Source organism: Crinia signifera, chromosome 5 (genome assembly GCF_055691185.1).
Source record: "Crinia signifera chromosome 5, ASM5569118v1, whole genome shotgun sequence".
Lineage (NCBI taxonomy): Eukaryota > Metazoa > Chordata > Amphibia > Anura > Myobatrachidae > Crinia > Crinia signifera.
Window position 1 is genome coordinate 293,195,023 of NC_139221.1, and position 21,185 is coordinate 293,216,207.

The 21,185-nt window shown below is 43.4% G+C and overlaps 1 protein-coding gene across 1 annotated transcript in view; it reads right to left on the reverse strand.

The window, feature by feature from the left end:
- Positions 1 to 21,185, reverse strand: part of SPAG6 (sperm associated antigen 6) — a 141,313-nt gene that overhangs the window by 13,889 nt on the left and 106,239 nt on the right. The window contains exon 8 of the mRNA XM_083189289.1: positions 12,824 to 13,015. Within this exon, the coding sequence (XP_083045415.1) occupies positions 12,824 to 13,015 (192 nt within the window). The remainder of the gene's footprint in view (positions 1 to 12,823; positions 13,016 to 21,185) is intronic.

A 21,185-nucleotide genomic window follows, 5' to 3' on the forward strand; every position in this document is an offset into this window, starting at 1 on the left:
CTTGCTGTAATTGCCTGATGTTTCTGAAAGTAATTAAAATATTCCATGAGAGAAAAAATAATCATCTCTGTGGTGGTGAAAGGATCTTATTCTGGCAAGTTCTAAGAAAATGTGAAGTGAAATGATGGGATTTACATCTGGCCTCCGCCCACTCTTAGGATCAGCTGCCTATTCGGCTGATGCACACCCTGGTGCCTTGTGCTGGTCTGCCATTTTACAAGACTATTACACGTGCACCGTTTCATACATGTACATAAGAAGTCTGGATGAAGTTTGTCTTTCCTCATTTATTTTTTAAATAAAGTTGACGATCGGTGATAGAAGGCACTGGGACAGAAATAGATTTGCCTGTAAAATCACGCATAAAGTAACCTATCATGAAGAAATGACATTATACAATGAGATACTAGGACAATGAAGTCCCCACTGTAAATTGTTATACGTCACTCAGGAGCTATGTGACCATATGAACATACAAGCGTGCAAGCAGAATTTCTAAAGGGACCGGAAATCAAAGGATCTTTATGTAATATTTCTAATAACTCATAGGAGGAAGGGGAAAGAGAAACAGCCAAACCAGCTCATAACTGTCATTTTTTAAACACCGTCTGTGGCATGACAGTTAGGGGCTGATTGGCTGGTATTTTATCTCTCCTTATCACTTGTTACGGTTTAATACATTTGGCCCCTTATTCCTTAGAATAGCATAATTAATGACATTGCATTATATATTATAAAATACAAGACTTGCTACTAAATACCTTAACACATGAATAACATGCTATTGACAGAAGCCGCTCTTTGTACGGTTTATCGGGCCTATTATTTAAAGCAAAACTATAAGGCAATGACTGTTCACATGATTAAGATACTTTTTGATTTTTTGGGCAACGCAATTACACATGAATACAAAATAATGTAAATATATATTTTTACACAATTTATCTGCCCCACATAACACCAAAGTGCAGACCCACATTGTGATTCTGATCCCAGAGATATATACTGTAGGCAGAGAGAGTATGGTCTTTTAAGTATCACATTGTACATTTGACAGTTTTATTAGATTGGCAGAAATACATCTGGTAAAATTCGCTGATGCAGATCTGAATGTTCGACTGTTTGCGGAACTGATCTTCCATAAATGTGTACTACATATGCTCTGGGACCAAAGGGATTATTCTGGTTCATACTCTCCCCCGTGTGTTTGCACGGGGGAGCGACGTTTTGCGTCTGAACATTCCTGCAGACGCAGGATGCGTGCGGCCACAATGTGCGCATGCATCCAAGTGAGCGGGGGAGGGGGGCGTGGATGGGCGCGGGGTGGCGGGACGTGCCATTTACATATGGGTATTATGGGCATTCCCATGAGAACGCTTCTGTAGTTGCTATAATTGGCTATTGGAATTTTTTGAGCATCATGCCCATATGGCTCCTAATCCACCCCTGAAAGAACCGGGGGACTTGATTGCAGCTAGTGACTGGGGCTCTGGCTAGCATTAGGGGCCACTTTAGGAAAATATTACTTTGGTCACAGGAATATATCTACAAAATGTGGCTTGTGATTGGTAGCGCAGCTCACACCCCCCCTCCAGGGTCCATTAATGTTGGTTAGCAATTTCTGTAATAAATAACCGGTACTTATTTCCTAGCAAGGCGCCCGTCTCATTGATCACATGCCTTAAGTTTAAGGTACTTAAGGCATACAATCAACGCGATGGACCCGATTTTCTGTCAATCACCTGCTAATTTGCCGGTGAAAGAGAAAATGTGATGTGACCGACGCGATCAACGCGATTTTCCCATAGAGAATAATGTTAAATTATTTTTCAAGTCAAAATCGGGTTGATCGCGGCCCATTATAATGGACCGCGATGCAATCAACCCGATTTTACATAGAGGACAATGGGAAATGGGCCAATATGGCCCATTTCTCATTGAGTATGGTTATAAAGTATGGTTAATGCCCCCCCATTGTTAACGCCACCCCACTATTGACGTCAACCCGAAGCGTGGCGAGCGCAGCGAGCCCGCGAGGGGCGGCGGTACGCGTCCTCCGACCTTTTCATACCCCCACTATCCACGTTGGCGCGGAGTTGATTTTATAAAGTGTGGCGAGCGCAGCGAGCCACCGAGCCCCGCGAGGGGACGTGTATACCTGTGAAGTTATGCGCGTGCGCTCGCCACGCTTCGGGCTCGGTGGCACGCTGCGCTCACCACACTTTATATAATCAACTCCACACTGACGTGGATAGTGGGGGTATGAAAAAGGTCGGAGGATGCGTACCGCCGCCCCACGCGGGCTTGCTGCGCTCGCCACGCTTCGGGTTGGCGTCAATAGTGGGGTGGCGTTAACATTGGGGGGGGGAATTTAAAACATGAGGGGGGTTTTCTATTAAAATGGGGGGTTTGGGGGCTTTTTACATTGAAATCAATGTAAAATCGGGTCTCAGGGACCATTTTACATTGATTCAAATGTAAAAATCGGGTCGATCGCATCGCATGCGATTTGGTTGGCAATCAAAATAGCGGGCGCCGTGCTAGGAAATAAATACCAAATAACCTACGATTGGGAAAATAGTAACCTTTGTTTACGGGAAATTATTTATGTGCTTAAATGAACAACCAATGGCAGTATAAAATGACCAAGACAGGGTTAAAAGATGGGAGTATCCAGGAATGTATGAGAAGTCCGCGATGCACGTAGGCAGAAGTGTTAATGTCTTTACTGACCACTAGCCAGCAGGTTGGAGCAGTTCTTGCTTACAGATCCGTGATTTAATATCATACATGGCTCCAACTGACATAAAATTGAAGCAAATGTAACGGTTTCAAGGTTTAAAAAAAAAAATCTTTTAAAATGTTTGTATTAAAAAACGTTAGATATCCACTTTCAAATGCTTTCTTAATCATGGTAAATAAATCCCAGCTGCTTATTTGGTAGAAGCCTGCGAGCCTCCTGCCAAGTAGAGGGAAGGAGGGGGGCACAGCAGGGTTTATTTAAAAAGATCTTACAGAAGAGGTTCCCTGAGCCAAATTGGGGCAGATAGTAATATACATACATAAGTAACATATACTGTATGTACGCTTACCACCACAAGCGTCTTCAATCAGAGGTTCAACACTAGGTTTTAAAGTGGTAGACTATATACATGTATGCATATCAAAGCTTGTATAAACCTCTAAAGCCGGCCAGATCAGATAAAGAGAACATTATAAACCAATCTAGTATATTGTGGGATTCCATCTACAACATGAAGTTCAAAACAGGCTAGGGGCCACACACACACACACACACACACACACACATAAAACAATACTTTTTGGGGAGTGATTTTAAAACAAAAACAAAGTACTAATGTTGCTGGTTATACATAGAAAAGGACAATCATTGCTTTTCCTAGCTATACCTGTGAATGTATGGTATAAGAATGCCTGTAGAGTCTGCATTTTTATACTGATAGAATGCCTGTAGAGTCTGCCTGCAGCCAGATATTTGTAAAGGATGCACATATATATATATATATATATATATATATATATATATATATATATATATATATATATATATAATGCTTGTGTGGTCCCCGGCACTCCTAATGCCCCCACCTTGGGGGTTTCCTGCCCTGTTGCCTTCCCGGAGAAGGTGGTGCCTCCTTGCAGATATACACAAAGTAACGGGCGGCACTCGGAGACTTTAAAAAAACGTGTAGCAGTGAAGCTTTTAATCTACATTTCAGAGCTCGTGGCTCCTTCGTCAGGATCCTGATGAAGGAGCCACGAGCTCCGAAACGTAGATTAAAAGCTTCACTGCTACACGTTTTTTGAAAGTCTCCGATTGCCGCCCGTTACTTTGTGTATATATATATATATATATATATATATATATATATACACACACACACACATACACACACACACACACACACACACACATATACATATATATAGAAAGGAACACACACTGCGCTAAATGAGAGTGGAAGCGGCTACCCTGAAGGGGTCCCCTGTTAGAGGAGACCCTTTTTTAGAAATGGAAAGATAAGGGGGGGGGGGGGGTTGAGGGTGCGCTGGACCTTCTTTTATTGTACAGAATAAATTCAAATAACAGTAAAAAAAATGTAATTGCAGGGCATAGCAGTAAACACAGAAGGTAAAAGTATTACAATTTCAGTGATTGGATGACATCAAGTATCCTCTTATACAATATATATTTGAAGTATTGGCAGATATTGCAATTAGCCCATTAGCCCAACACGTTTCTTCTTGAGCAAGACTTCATCAGGGGCACGGTATAACAATTGAATGAGATGATCACACGATCTTAGGTTGAGACTGGGGTTCTTCGAGGTAGTAGAATGAACCAAAGATGTTGGATACTGTAGATCAATTATATATTATTGATCGAAAAAAAATTCCACCAGCTGGAGTTTTATTTATATAATCAGAGAACTACCGGGGTTCTTCAGGCGGGATCGCGGCCTTTAAACTTTGATGAAGGCAAGAAATGGCATTTGTGCTCTAAAAGAAGAGGTGTGGACTGCTCAGCTCCAAAAGTAAGCACGAGGGGCGTGCTAATGCAAAGTAGGTAGTCAGCATCACTCCGGTCTGAATATCAGGTAAAAAGAAAGGAAACCGCACACGTGTATGATGCAATGTTTCAACTCCTTTAATGGAATTTTTGTCAAGTCACGTGGCTTGACAAAAACTCCATTAAAGGAGGTGAAACGTTGCATCATACACGTGTGCAATTTTCTTTATATTTCAACTACTCGGGTCATTGAAATATAAAAGTATTCTGAAATACGGAATAATCTGTTATATATATTATGTGTGTGCATAAAACAAAAAAGCTTACAAACGTAAGATAAGAGCACAGTCAAGGTAACAAGTATATTTAAGTGTCCGCCGTGATACAGACGGCATTATGTGAAATTCATAGTCCCTTAGAGTCTTCATTTGGTTAAATATGCTAAATATGCTAATAAAAGTCACTGCACATTGCTCTCGCTGGTCAGTGAATGTGGTGTTACTTACATTGTTTAAATTAAGACAATAAAAAGAAAATGGACATACAATAAGGAAGCATAGACTACATTAAGTTCCACCAGCAGGAGGGGTGCAAGGATGTTTGGGACAGGTAGAAAATAATTCAATATCTGCTATGATTAGCCCAACAATAAATGACTTTGCAGTGAATCCCTCCCAGCAAGAACTGCCAAACTGTGAAGGTCAGAAGTCCAGCCTGTGCCTGTGCCTGTGGCTGCCATGGAATGACCAGACCACTGGCTGCATCCACTCCATAAACTCACACCCACGCTCATCACGTAACTGTGAGAGAGCACAATCCTTATTTTCTTGTATTATTAAATCTGCTCCTGCGAGGTTTCTGCTTGTTATGCTATTAAATGCCTTCATAAGGTCTTATACAAATGGGACATTCATTTTAGGCTAATTAAAGGCACTTTAAAGCTAATAATCCAAGTAATTTAAGCAGACAGACCTGTACACATACAGTCATTACAGTCATTCTAAGAAACACTGGAACTAAGCCTCAGTCTTTACATTACCTGCAATGTTCTCAAGCATTATCACCCTCTGGCCCTTATTCTGATTCGGACGGTACGGCCCGCGTGCGGCCGTACCGCCGATGTTTTTATTCTGCACATGCGCAGAGGTCAATCTGCGCATGTGCAGCCCCCTTCGCCGCAGACGTATTTCGTCCGCCGCAAAGGGGGCGTATAGGGGCGTGAGGGGCTTCATACCCTCATTTCCCTATGTGTACGCCCCGCGTTTCATGGGCGTTCCCATGCAAACGCGGGGCGTATGCATGGTAATGAGGGTATGACGCAACTCATGGGGGCGGAAAGCTGACGTCGCCGGATGTCAGCTCTCAGCCCCCATACAAGCTATCACACGGACGATTGTCCGTGTGGTCTCAGCTTGCGGGAGCTGCTGGGGCGTGCGGACCTGCCTTCGATGGTCGACGACCATCGAATGCAGGGGGCAGCTCCCACCATGGTGGAGGCGTACGCCTCCACCATTTTTATGCGGATCGCCAGCCGTCCGTGTACGGACGGCCGTGGCGATCCGTCTCGTGGGCGGGGATTGGTTTGTGCGGCCGGAGCACCGTGTGCGGCTCCGGCCGCACCAACCAGAATAAGGGAATGCAGTTCATAGTGATTGTGCATTATATAAATAGTACTCCATGTAGAGGGTCATTAAGAACGTGCTTCTAATGCGGGAAAAGTACAATGTATTGACTATTTTTGTCATGTTGTACATGATGCTGTCTTTCCATGGTGGTATATACAAGCTGCACAGCTGGCTTTTTGGGGATAACAGCAAAGAAATCACTTGCAGTCATTGCCGCCCCACCATTAAAATCTGGCAACTACACTGGCTACACTGTGACTTGCAGTGACTTTCGGTACTTGTTTCCTAGCATGGCGCCCATCGCATCGTATATACCACAAGCCAGGCATGTCCAAACTGTGGCCCTCTACCTGTTGTGGAACTACAAGTTCCATCATGCCTTGCCACAGTTTTAGGGAATGCTAAAACTGGCAAGGCATGCTGGGATGTGTAGTTTCACAACAGCTGGAGGGCCACAGTTTGGACATGCCTGCCATAAGCCATACAATGGTATGCGATGCGATGGCACCCGATGTTATACAATTTTAAAATCGTATACCATTGAATATGGCATACAATGCCATACAATGCGATGCAATGCGATTTTAACATTGTATTAGCACCCTACTGGGTGCTTTCAATGATAAATGGCCCCCTATAAGATTATTAATTGTATAAGCACCGTAATGGGTGGCTACAATGTTAAAAGCACCCCCACGACACCCCCACTATCAACGGCAACCCAAAGCGTGGCGAGCGCAGCGAGCCCGCAAGGGACGGCGGTACGCGTCGACGTGGAGTTGATTTTATATAGTGTGGCAAGCGCAGCGAGCCACCGAGCCGGAAGCGTGGCGAGCCCCGCGAGGGGCCGCGGAATACATGTAAAGTAATACGCAACCCATCGCGGGGCTCGCTGCGCTCGCCGCGCTTCGGGCTCGGTGGCTCGCTGGGCTCGCCAAACTATCTAGAATCAACTCTACGCCGACGTGGATAGTGGGGGTATGAAAAGGTCGGAGGACGCGTACCGCTGCGCTCGCCACGCTTCGGGTTGGCGTAGGGGTGCATTTTACATTGTAAGCACCCATTAAGGTGCTTATACAATTAAAAATCGTATAGGGGGACTATTTAACATTGAAAAAAAACGGTACTTGTGTATTATAGCGGCGCCCCCGATGTGCATCGCGCGATGTTTTCATCGCATCGCATGGCATGGCATGCATCGAATGGCATGCAATGCGATTTTTGCCCCCTATGCGATGAAAGATCATATAAGCACCATAAAGGGTGCTTTTAAGCACCCTAATGGGTGCTTACAATGTGAAATGCACCCCCACGCCACCACCCCACTATAAACGTGAACTCGAAGCGTGGCGAGCGCAGCGAGACCGCGAGGGGCGGCGGTACGCATCATCCGACCTTTTCATACCCCCACTATCCACGTCGGCGTGGAGTTGAGAATGGAAAGTGTGGCGAGCGCAGCGAGCCACCGAGCCCCGCGAGGGGACGCGGATACCTTCACAGGTATCAGAGTCCCCTCGCGGGCTTCACAGGTATCCGCGTCCCCTCGCAGGGCTCGCCATGCTTTGGGCTCGGCGGCTCGCTGCGCTCGCCACACTTTCTATTCTCAAGTGGGGTTTGAAAAGGTCGGAGGACGCGTACCGCCACCCCTCGCGGGCTCGCTGCGCTCGCCACGCTTCGGGTTCACGTTTATAGTGGGGGGGGGGGTGGCGTGGGGGTGCATTTCACATTGTAAGCACCCATTAGGGTGCTTATACAATGTTTACTCGCATCGCATTGTATGCCATGTACAATGTCATACAATTTTAAAATTGTATGACATTGTACAGTATCGCGCGATATCGCGTCGCATCGCATACCATCGTATGCCTTATGGTATGCGATGCGATGGGCGCCGCCAAAATACACAAGTACCAAAAAAAACATTAGGGTGCTTATACAATTTCAAAATCGCATCACATCGCATGCGGGCATATGGCATGCAATGTTATACAATGTATACAATGCCATACGACTGAATATCGTAGGCGCCGTGCTAGGAAACAAGTACCTGACTTTCTATTTGAAGTTATTCCTGTCAGTCACAGACACTACAGCCAGTCCCATTGGGAGGGGCTTTCTTCTCCGGCTGCGATTAGCAGAGAGCGTGTTTCCTGTGGAAGCCACTCCCTGACTATTGAGCAAACCAGTCCGGCCCCTATGGGCTGTAACTGATCCAATTAAGCATTTTACTCAAGTTGATGATGTGGCCGATATTTAGAGAATCATTTATAACTATTCCCGGGGAAAGAGCTTAGTAAAATGTGGTAGCCATGTTTGCCTCTACAAATGTACTCTCCCCCAGTAGCGGATGCTAGGCCTGCATCATATGGGGGGTTATTATTACTAGAATAAACCCCATGGTGAGGTATGTGTAGTGTAGACCATGGATTGTAAAAGGGAAAGCTTGCTGTCAGTTTGCGTAGAACAAGCTGGTGATGTTCTGCATTTCCCACGTGGCTTTGCTATTACAGCTAAACATGATCTAGAACAGGCTGTTATTTCAGTGTTGGAGAGAGACAACTGTTCTGAATTTTGACAAATAAAGCGGTTGTTTTAAAGAGGCGGCCATGTATCCACTGGGAACATAGCGGAGACCACCAATATCACTGGTGATGTGTAAAGCTGAATTAAATCCAGGTGTGGACTGGGTGGGGGATACATCTTGGAGAGGCATGTGTTCAAATACAAAACAAAGACATTGTGATCTGACACTCGCAAAATGACATACCTAGCCAAGAGCTGCAGGAGAAAGCGTCTGCAGGCTACACACAGGCAGCAGAATCTTCAGGTGACACCTTTCATACATTCATTAAACATATTCTGAGGAGTTCTCAAAAGTACTCCCTGGGTCACCCCTACCGATGAATAGTAATGCAATTAGAGGCATTAAAATAGCAGAGTATGGGCAAGAAATACCATTCAGGTCATTCTCGCTAAAGAGCAGGACAAAAGGGATTATCCTAGTTCACTCGGAAAGGCACAATCACTCTCTAATAGCCAAAACCATATGCACTGCAGGTGGGGCAGATGTAACGTGTGCAGAGAGAGTTACATTTGGGTGTTTTAATGTTTCTGTGCAGGGTAAATACTGGCTGCTTTATTTTTACACTGCAATATAGATATCAGTTTGAAGTACAAACCCCACCCAAATCTAACTGTCTCGTCTCATCAGCCCTACCTGCAGTGCATATGGTTTTGTCCATTAGAGAGTGATTGTGCCTTTCCGAGTGAACTAGAATAATCCCCAATGGGTGAAATGATGCGGAATGTATATTTTTTACACACAGCAATATACTGTATATACGTTATTGCTCCCAGTCCCCTTCCTAGGATGGGTCCTCCCAGAGAGCTATTTTGGCAATGCCACAAAGATAAGTTCTGCAGGCGGTCAGCAATTGTAAATAGCATGAAACATGTTTCCATCTTAAACTACAGAGTGCAAATCACACACTACAGAGCTAGACTACAACTCCCAGCAGCCCCTGCGGTACAAAATAACCTTATTTTAATAACACACCATTAAAAAAGTCACAGATTGAAAAAAACAAAAAACTTTTTGTATGTATGTATGTAGATAGATAGATAGATAGATAGATAGATAGATAGATAGATAGATAGATACACAGACAGACACATATGGAACCCTACCGCCCCTACGAATTCTGTATTTGGCACTGGTCATCCTGCTTCAATAAGCTGTGTCATATAATGCATAACTAACCTGCCCCATAGTATACCATATTATATGAATATAATATTGTGTAGTATATTAGGTAACACGCAGACTACCATGATCAGATCAGAAAACCAGCATTCGGGATGCCAGCAGTCAGAATACCAATGCCAGAATCCCAACACTGGTGAGAAGACCCTGGAACTCCTACACCAATCGCGGTGCCAGAATCCCAACTGTCGGCATCCCGAACGTAACTATGCCAGAGCTGGTTAGGGTAATGCCGCAAGGGAGTATTTAGTGGGTTAGGGGGAAGCATTAAAGGGGTACGGTTAGGGATAGTCTGCAACCGCGTGGGGGGGATGTTAGGCACGGAGAAGGAAGGCGGGAGGCTAGTGTTGGCCTGCAGGATGGGAGGGTTACAATATACTTGCAGCCAGGGTTGCGGGATTTTGCACATCGAGATGCCGCTGTCGGTCTTCTGACTGCCAGACTACCATACTACATGTAGAGCTGTAGTATATTAGGTGATACATACTACCATATTACAAATGTTTCATGCATCTATAGTATATTAGGTGACACATAGACCCCATATTATATATAATGCAGCTGGCATACTAGGGGGCATATTTATACGGTCATAAGATAGACAGTGTCTAGGTCAACAGTCAAAAGGTCGACCACTATTATTTATTTATTATTTATTTATTAACAGTTTCTTATATAGCGCACACATATTCCGCAGCGCTTTACAGAGGATATTTGACCATTCACATCAGTCCCTGCCCCAGTGGAGCTTACAATCTATATTCCCTACCACATGCACACGCACACATAGACATTCTAGGGTTAATTTGTTGGGAGCCAATTAGCCTACCAATATATTTTTGGATTGTGGGAGGAAACCGGAGTACCCGAAGGAAACCCACGCAAGCACGGGGAGAATATACAAACTCCGCACAGTTAGGGACATGGTGGGAATCTAACCCATGACCTCAGTGCTGCGAGGCAGTAATGCTAACCATTACACCATCCGTACTATTGGTGGACAGTCAAAAGGTCAACACATGAAAAAAGGTTGGCATGCATTAGGTCGATATGGTCAAAAGGTTGACACAAGCAAAAGGTCCCCATGAGTTTTTCATGATTTTTTAAAGGACTTGTCCTTTACCATTCCAATGGACGTGAAGGGGGAATATAATGGTAGTGAGCCATGCGAGGGGATACAAGATACACTTATACAGTGTCCATGTTGACCTATGCCGACATAGAAACGAAAAAAACATCATGTCGACTGTTTCAATGTTGACCTTTTGCTTGTGTTGCATTTTTTTCATATGTCGACATTTTGACTGTTGTCCAACAGTGGTCGACCTTTCGACTGTCGACCAAGACACCTAACAACCCGTAACCTATTTATTAAAGGTCAATTTTGGTCAATGTTGATCTATTTGATATCAATCTTAAGCAATGATGGACTTCCAGGGCTAGAACACACATTTACTAACATTTATTTATTATTTATTTATTAACAGTTTCTTATATAGCGCAGCATATTCCGTTGCGCTTTACAATAGCAGACAGTGATACAACAAAACAGGGTATTTACAGACAGTCAAAATGTAGGAGGGCCCTGCTCGCAAGCTTACAATCTATAGGGAAATAGGCATTGATACATAAGGATAGATACTGTATATACTGTAGATACTGATAGATGAATATAAAAATGAATCTGTAAGTAAATGTGTGAGATAGCCCTGGAAGCCCAACAATGATTAGGACCTATCAACATTGACTAAAGGTAATCATATCCCTCGGTGACACAGAATACAACATTTATATGTAAATATTGTAGTAGTGCACATAGAATAGTGATTGGGTGCGAAATGCCGAAGATCCGAACACTGGCTGCGGAATCCCGACGGCTTCCATGTAAGTTAATCATCATCAACCCTAATTCTAACCCTAACTTCCCCCTCCCGCAGTCTAACCCCAACCCCAGTACTTACCTCCGGTATCCGATGTTGACCCACTGATGGGATTTTGAATGCACCTCACAGACACGTGTGATAAATGACTGTATCAAAAAAATAATAATGAACTAATAAAACAAACCAAATAAACTAATTCTTGTATCTCATTTTTGAATGAATTCAAAAATACCCATCCTATATATAAAATAAATTGGTCTGTTTGCTTGCCTGCACGGTTATGCATTTAGATACCCCTGCATGGAATTGCAGGGGTATCCGAATAGGAATGATAACAACATGTGGTGATACAGGTTGATCCTGGCGAGGTGCTCCAATTCCATCCGCCCCCACAGACAGCACTTTGCGGCTTTCACGGAAATTCAATTGCCTCACCCCTTTAAATTCTACCGGCTGCTATGGAGACAGCAATTTTGTAAGCGGAATAGATAATTGGCCGATCAGTTCACTTGGACCTGGTGACACTTGCTCCTGTGGAATCAATGACCTTTTTTTATCGTGAATATACAAGAGATTCAGGTCAAGTGTAGAATAAATCCTAGTAACTGCAAATCCCAGCATTATGCAGCTTGGGGCAGTGTAACGCCCCAGCACGTGCCGAGAAGCCCCCAGGAAAATGTTGGTATGTATGGAAAATCATCTCTTCACCAACACCTTAGTAGTTCATGATAAAATTCACATGTGTATTTGTTGCATTTCGCTCTGCTCTATAGTTTTTCTTATCATTTTTGTAGGAATCTGGGAAAATAAACGCAAAGGAGAAAGGAGCAGAGAAATATCACAATACAAACAGACGTGGTGACAGTTATATGGTCTATTCTGGGGAGTTGTCGGTCCGATTTGGATTGAAGGAGATCCCAATTAGTTATGCTGGGCATGATCATCCATTAGGGAACACGTGAAGGGAGTAGATGAATGCATCGTAAAACAATTGTGGCGACAATTAAAATGGAAAACGTACCTTGACTTGAAGGTCCTCTGAGCTGTCAGTGTCCATGTAGAGAGAGAGGAGCTTCGGCAGTACATTTGCTGCAGCCACAGCACGTGCATGCTCCGAAGTGTGTCTCCCAATCTGGCCCAGGGACCAGGCAGCAGCTGCCTTGATGTGATCCTCTCCTTCCTCTGACAGGCAGATGGCTAATTGAGGGACCCCCTGCAAGGTTGAACACAATTGTTCTTACTGAAAGGCAATGCATAGCAAGTGATCTTACAAATAATTGCAATACTTTTTTTTTTTTGTATAGTTGTCTCTTGTGTATTAGTAACTAACAAATGAAGAGGAAACAGTTTTCTTTTATAAAAAAAACAAAAACCATTTAGGGACAGATGTACTAAGCTTGAAAAGTGATAAAATAGAGAGTGATAAAACACCTAACTGTCGTGTTACAGGCTGTGTTTGAAAAATGACAATTTTGAGCTGATTGGTTGGTGGTTTATCACTCTCCATTGTATCACTTTTTAAGGTTTGGTACATCTCCCCCTAAAGGGCCCTACACACGGGTCTCAGAAAATGCCTGAAAAGACTACACAGCGATCTAAAGGTGCGGCCCTGCAGGCCTTCATCTACTACAAAAGAATAACCTGCACGCAGGTTATTAATTGGTTGGGAACAGTGTTCTCAACTGACACCTTGTTCAGGGCACAGCGCTGTGCACCGCTGTGTGCCGAGAGACCTGAGTGTTCTGAGCGAAGTAGCATCGTACGTATGTAGGGCCCTTAGTTATCTACCGTTATGCCGTAAAAAAATTGAAAGTAGCTTTAGAATAAAACATGAATAAAAGCCACAGCAGGGAGATATGGACAACGCATGTAAATATGTAATACAGTTGTGTTCATAATCTGTTGTATAATCTACTGTACAAATCCAAGCCATTACCTGTAAATTATTTTCCGGTACTTATGTATTATCTGGGCTCGCATGTTAAATGCACCCCATTTTTTTATACCCCTACTTTCCAACTACGCATGGAGTTGATTTTATATAGTGTGGCGAGCGCAGCGAGCCACCGTGCCCGAAGCGTGGTGAGCGCAGCGAGCCCCGCGAGGGGACGCGGTCTCATAAGAAAAACGGGAGCCCAGATATTACATAAGTACCTATTTTCCTAAATGTGACTTGACTCACAGGCTTTGGAAATAGTTTCTGCCTCGGCACACGTCTGCTTTTACAGCGTTCCTATTATACTCTATTAAACGGCAAACCTGGTCATCACAATTTTGTGATGAATTTGCTAATGAGCCCGGTCAGCTCAGAAACATTTAGCACATTTGGTCACCCAAACAGAAAAAAAGCTGTCATACGGCTAATTAGGAGAGGAAGAACAAAACAAATCCTAAGGAAGGAATCAAGGCCAATATATATATACATATATCAATAAAATAGATATAAAAAAAAAAGCATCAACAAAAAAGAGATTAAAAAAAAATACCAGATTCAGATGACGGATATAGTGTAATGGTTTTGATCACACGGTCTGTACACGCATTGTGATTGATAAGCGACAACGGACGCAGATTTGCAAAGTGAGTGACAGGTAGTAACCGTTTGCGGGTAGCTACAAAACCAATGTTCTCTAGTCGGCCACCGCACTAGGATGGAGCCCGGTATCTTGGTGACATTCTGGACAACCATAGGTTTGCCTAGAAGATCGATGGTGCTACCCATGTTCTTGATTTTGCATATTTTGTACGTACGTGGTGGATCTGAGATGCTAGCGGTGGCCATGTCTGTACAATAGACTCTAGCATATCTCCGCAAGTATGCTGCGTCTAAATTTGCAGTTCCACATGGAACTTTGCGTACCTCTGAATCAGGCCCAAAAAAAGGACTAATATTTGCTGTTGAACTCCGCAAACAAGTGCATTTTAAATATGTATAATAAAAAATAATACTAGGATAGAATACTGATAAAATAAAAATAACTATAATAATTAAAATGATGTTCACAACTACTTCCATCACAACTAGGTTATATTAATATTTAAAAAGAACAAGCCCTCCCCCCCCCAACAAAAAAAAGTTGTTCTACACATTACTAGATCAAAGGAACCTTTTGAAAATGCCAAAGAGTACCTTATTATGGGGTTAAACTTGGGATGACATGAGGTCACACAGACAGACTCAGTGCCCACAAAGACTATTTTGGGGAAGGAGGAATACAGAATTCAGAGGTGCTCTATTGGTCAGTTTTTTTTTGCCTGTGATCAAACCACAGATACACCTCAGTACCTCAGTATATGTATGTCAGGGAGGGATGACTGTGCTATGATGTAAATGTAGCCTGGTCACTACCAGGCTGGGGGTGTATTTATAAAAAGAAGTAGTAAGTAAGTTTTACTTAAATAGCGCACTTTCTCCAACAGGACTCAAGCCGCTTTATAGACATCAAAACAATGCACATAATACATAGAATATAGGTAGTACAGCAATAGACAAGTCGCACAGTAAGAACAATGCAGTGTTGGTGCAGGTAATGTGGATAAAACCTTCCACGGGTTGTGTTTGCACTCTAACAAGGTACCAGGTGAGGAAGCCATCTTTGGCGCATGGCGTAGGATTAACCTGGGAGGAAAGGTTACTCTTAGAAGGTAAGACACAAAAAGGGGTAATTGCAGTGTAGAGTAAAAAAAAAGGTCATTGTATTTTTCATCCCATCCACAAGTGTACCAGATGAGGCAGCCATTATGGGCATACTGTGAAGGTTACACGGTGGGAGATGAGTAATACAAGGGCCCAATGCAGATATGGGAAAGCAGATGCTTATGTAGTAGCATGAAATACAGTGTAGAGTATGGAAACATCCACATGCCTGCGGAGGAACCATCCGAGGCAACCAGCTGGGGTGCACTGCGTTGGTCACTCCTGGGTGTGCAATTAATGGAGATACACATTACAGGAATAGCACATGGTGAGAAACAAGTACACTCTTTGGGGGAAAAAACCATGCTAAAAACACCTTTGCAAGGAACCAGTAAAATTTAGGAATCGTTATTTTGATAAAGTCATAAATGTCCTGGTCTCATGGGAGTAGTACAGGTGGGTGTTAGAAATTGGGGAGCACATTCAAGTATGCTGGAAGTGTTCCTACAGATGCTGACCCTGGTGCTCTTCCGCCACAGCCCCCAGTTTACTATGAGAAGTAGGCCTGGGGGCAGTCCTGATTTTCTCAGCGGGAGGGGTGGTGGGCCTGGTCCTGGTGTTAGCATGGCAGAGGAGAGGAGAAGCCACATAATGATGTGTAGTATTGTGCTTGTAATGCAGTTCTTTTGCAGTAATGTTGGTTTGTTGTTTGTTTTTCTTTGGTTTAACGCTGCTTTCGATTTGAAGCTGACCCTTTCTAAGTAGACTCTTCATATACTAGACCCACTAGCGTCCTAAAGGATGCCATCCAAACCTATGCTGAATAAATAAAGCTACAGAGACATGTTTTCAACCTGATCATTTCCCCACCCAGCAACCCCCCCCCCCCCCCCCCCCCCCGCCTCCGCTCCTCCAGCAGGAGGTGTTAAAAGCCCAAAGAAAGATAAGGTGGAGATATATAAAGCACAAACCAATCAGCATTTAACTCTCATGTTACTGTCTGTGTTTGAAAAAGGACAGGAGCTTATTGGTTAGTACTTTCCACTTTACTTTACCTCTCTCCAAGCTTTGATACATGCCCACTTAAGACTGCTAGGTCATGCAGAGTGTTTGCAACATGGCAGGTTTATACGAATTCACACAAAAAGGATTACAGCATGCAACGAAAAAACACAAACGTATGAGCAATTAACGTACGCACAACAGAAATTCAAACAGTGGCTCTTATTCTGGTTCACTCTTAGAGGCAAATTCCTTCTCAAATGGACAAAACCATGTGCACTGCTGGTGGGGAATATGTAACATGTGCAAAGAGAATTAGATTTGGGTGGGGTTTTACTTCAAAGTGAGATCTATATTGCAGTGTAAAAATAAAGCAGTCAGTATTTTCCCTGCACAGAAACAAAATAACCCAAATCCATTTCTCTTTGCACAGTTTTACATCTGCCCCCCTGCAGTGCACATGGTTTTGTCCATTTGAGATGGAATTTGCCTTTGCGAGTGATCCAGAATAAGGGCCAGTGTGTATTCAGCGTTACTTTAAAAAGTGTCACAAAACTCCTTGGCGCCTGTCAGCCAGTATAACGAATGATACAAATAGCAAATGTTAATTTCACTGGCATCTGGCCCATTAGGCTAAGTTCCATTGTCCTTCATTGCATCCCTCCCATAGTGTACACTCTTTAGACAGTGTTCTGCAGTCCAATAATTATCTTAGACACAAACCATATTAGAGAGTGGCCCAAACACTTGGGCATATTACCAGATGTAGCTGGAGCTCCACAGTAGCTGTCCTTTAACAAATAACATATGGTATCTATATACACCCACTAATGTACATTTGTGGAGATGGATGTACATGTTAATAATTTGTTTAGTGGTTATTGTGCTGGCAATAGAATTAAAAGCACCATTAAGTACATCTTTTTGTGGAAATCTGATTGATGAACACAAATTATGTGATCATAGAAACTGGAGCGGGTTTCCCATCTTATCCCAGGATTCAGTGCATGGCTTCTATTTATATGCTGGAGCAGGTGCCCCTGCCTATACTCACATGCATTCTGTGTTACTTTTAGGCCCATACAGTGTCTATAATAGGAGGTTATCAGCCAGCTAATGTCACTATGAGTGAGAGAAGATACAGGGATAATTAAGATTATTGCCGCCCCCCCCCTCCCCCCCCCCCAAAAAAAATATGATATGCTTATATCTATAACAATCCTCAATGGCTGTCCCATCTCCTTCATATGCAATGGGATTGGGAGAGGTCTCACATGGGTGTGACTGACAGACATACAGAAGGAGAACATTCCTGTTGATGGTCTTGCAAGAAGCCCAGGTGACCAATCCTACAGACATACTCTGTGCGGCCTGAGAAAAGCCAGGGAGATGAAGCTAAAACTGTATGAATTGGAGGAGACAGAGCTAGTCGGGTTGCTGGCATCATTATAGTGAATCCTGCCCACCAAGGTGCTGTACACATCCCCCAGGCACTGGCTTCAACATGCCCCAGTCAAAGGGGCAGGAATGCTCTCTTTTTTGTAAAGCTACTTGTTGCCGTCATCAAACACCGGCAGCATGTCACTCATCGTGCTGCGTTAGCGGCATGCCCTTCACAGCCCCGGATCTATAAATGCTCATTACAGCTTCTGTTTATGTGCATAAGACATTGACTATGTATGTAAATATTGGGTTTATCTATATCTCTGAATTAGATGCAGCTCCTAGTAGCCTGCCTGTTTGCTAGCAGTGCCGAAATTAAGCCCCACCTCTCTGTAACCTCAATTGCCAATCGCTGGGAAGGCTGGGAGAGAAGATCAGCCTGAGACATGGTGAAGACCCCAAGCAGACAGCTAAAGAGCTGCCGCTGCAAGTTACAGTACTGTATAGTGGATCACATGTAGCAGAGGGGAGAGAGCAAGTGGAGAGAGTGACCTCATGTGATCCCTCCCCTGTGTGTGGCTCTTCCTCTTCCAACAGGAACTACACAGTGTATATAGTTAAAAGGGTACACAGGAACATATTCCTATGAATCTGTACTTTGCAAAAGTATATATATACGTGACCTACAGTTAGAAGAGCTCACACAAAAATTCTTGAATAGAGGATATAAAATAGATTCTCTCAGACAACAGCGCACCAAAGCATTAAAACTAACGAGAACACAGCTATTGCACAATTCCAAAAACAAAACACAAAATCCCAATAAAATACCTTGGGTCACTTGTTACAATTCCAAGAGTGACAGTGTAAAAAAACATTCTAAAAATCTGTGGCCAATTGTCAACACAGACAAAGATCTACCTATGTTTAAAACTAGTAACATCATGCACTGCCACAAGAGGGGTCCTAATCTTAGAGACCTCCTAGTAAAAACAGATGTATTATCTCAAAAAACAAAAGGAATTGTGTACAACAAAAAGGGCTGCTTCCGATGTGCCAACTGCACTACGTGTCGATCCATGGTTATGGGCGACTCATTCCCCCACCCATTAACAGGTATAAGAATCCCCATAAAACATCGCTTAACATGTACCTCTAAATATGTTATATACCTTATAACTTGTCCGTGTGGGAAAGGATATGTGGGGAAAACAGAATGCATGTTTAAAGAACGCATCGCAGGACATAGGAGCACAATCAGAGCAGCCCTAGCTAATGGTAAAGCTGACCAGCCAGTATCAAAACATTTTCTTTCCCATAAACATAACCTAGCATCCCTGTCTTACCGCATCATAGATCATATTCCACCACTACGAAGGGGCGGTAACAGAGGCCGTAGATTGCTACAAGCTGAATCACGTTGGATTCACAGACTCGGCACTCTGTCTCCTAACGGTCTTAATGAGCACGCGGGACTGTATAGCTTTCTGTAACATTTTGCATTAATGTTTGCCACACTGTAAAAACAAAAATTAACATTGTAACATAATGCACAAGCAAAAGACGTTCCCCTCCAAAGAGAGATACGTCTACAGTATAAAACACAGAAACCTCCCCGATGTACTTCTGTCCATTGCTCCCCCCCTTTTTTTAATAATTGTCTTTTTATAATTGTCTTATTAATACACTTGATTGCACATTACTTATAGTTTGCACGAAATTGTAATTGCATATATTTATATTTATTATTCCTAACATTTTACCTCCAGGCTTCCGTTGTTAATACATTGTCACCATGGTGATGGGTACGTTCACATGACGTCACTACCTGAGACGTCTCCACGTCTGCAGCGACGTCCTCCATTCGAGCACAAGGGTGATGCACAGTATATAAGGTATGTTTTTTGTATTGCACATTTATCCTGACGAAAAAGCCATTGAAGCTTTGAAACGTTGATCACTATTTCGACTCTGTGTCGTTTCTTCATCCGTCCGTGAGTGCCGCCACCCTGGTCACCTTGTATCAAGCCCACTACACTGTGGGTAATTCCCGAGGAGGGCACCGGACGTTCACTGCTTGTCAGCAACGGAGTGCCGGCATCCAAACGAACTCTTGCATTGGAAGTTGCTGTTTTTGCATAGAACCAACTTCACCCAGCAAGGCACCCAGCGTCATTCCTGCACGCCCCTGAGAGCGGGTTACCGCCTAGGATTAAACCCCTCCACCACACCAAGCCGCACGCAGCACGATCATCCCGATCCACCACACGGCTGGTCACGTTTACACGGAGCTTCTCCCTTGCTCAGAATTTGATCTGCCAACAAGAGAGTCCCTCCACTGCCTGCACGCAATGGAACAGACCCAAGTAACATTGGAGCAAGGCTCTATGTTTAGCTACACACCTACCGAAGTGGCTAATATTCTCTATTCACAATGTTTAATCGACAGTGAAACAGCTGACACGGATGATCTGTTTAAAGAACTGCTGCACCTCAAAAAGAGAGAAACAGACTACCTGTACCATGCTATTACACTGTCGGACTACTATAAATCTAAGATGATTCCCAGAGGATTTCGTATTAAAAATATCCCGACGATTGGTCGACATGATGTCAACTTCTGCAAAAAATGGGTATCCATTTTAAACAAATGCAGCTTCGACCTCATTCTATTGGTCATAGAAGAGGCAACAAAAGAACTCAATACAACCAAGGATAAGATCAATGAATTCGAAGTGACATATAAACCCAAGTTTGAAGCGGAACCTGACAAAAAATGGCCAGACAAATTGAAAAGCCAAATCGACCAATACACAGCGGAATTGATTAAATTAAAAAAAAACAAATTGTCTAGAGTCAAGACCGATTACGAGAAACAACAAGTGTATGGATGGCTGACAGGCCAACAGTCTTACACACAAAACTGGAATAAGTCTAAGAGATATCGCAGATTTATGTCCAGATCAGACACATCAGCGGATAATGCCAGCAGTGCCAGCGATCAAGAACAGGCCAGTTCATCCACCTCAAAAAACTTCCCTTTAGGGGTGAAGACAAGAGGCCAAAAATTAAATCCAAACGGAATAGGACGAGGAGGGGGGGCCAAAACATCCGAAAAAACAAAAGCCAAAAAACCTCCGAGACAACCGAAGGCCTAATATTCAATCTTTCGGACAGAGTCTTAACAACCATGGAAGAAAAGTTATTAAACAAGGGATTATCGTTTATACCCACCAAGAAATTCGATTCTTTTGACTGGGAAGTGGAGACCTTTAAATTAGGGCGCTCCCTACGATTAAAGGAACATTTTTACAAAAATCCCACCCTTCCTCAGACAGCTAAGACTCCATTACCTCCAAAA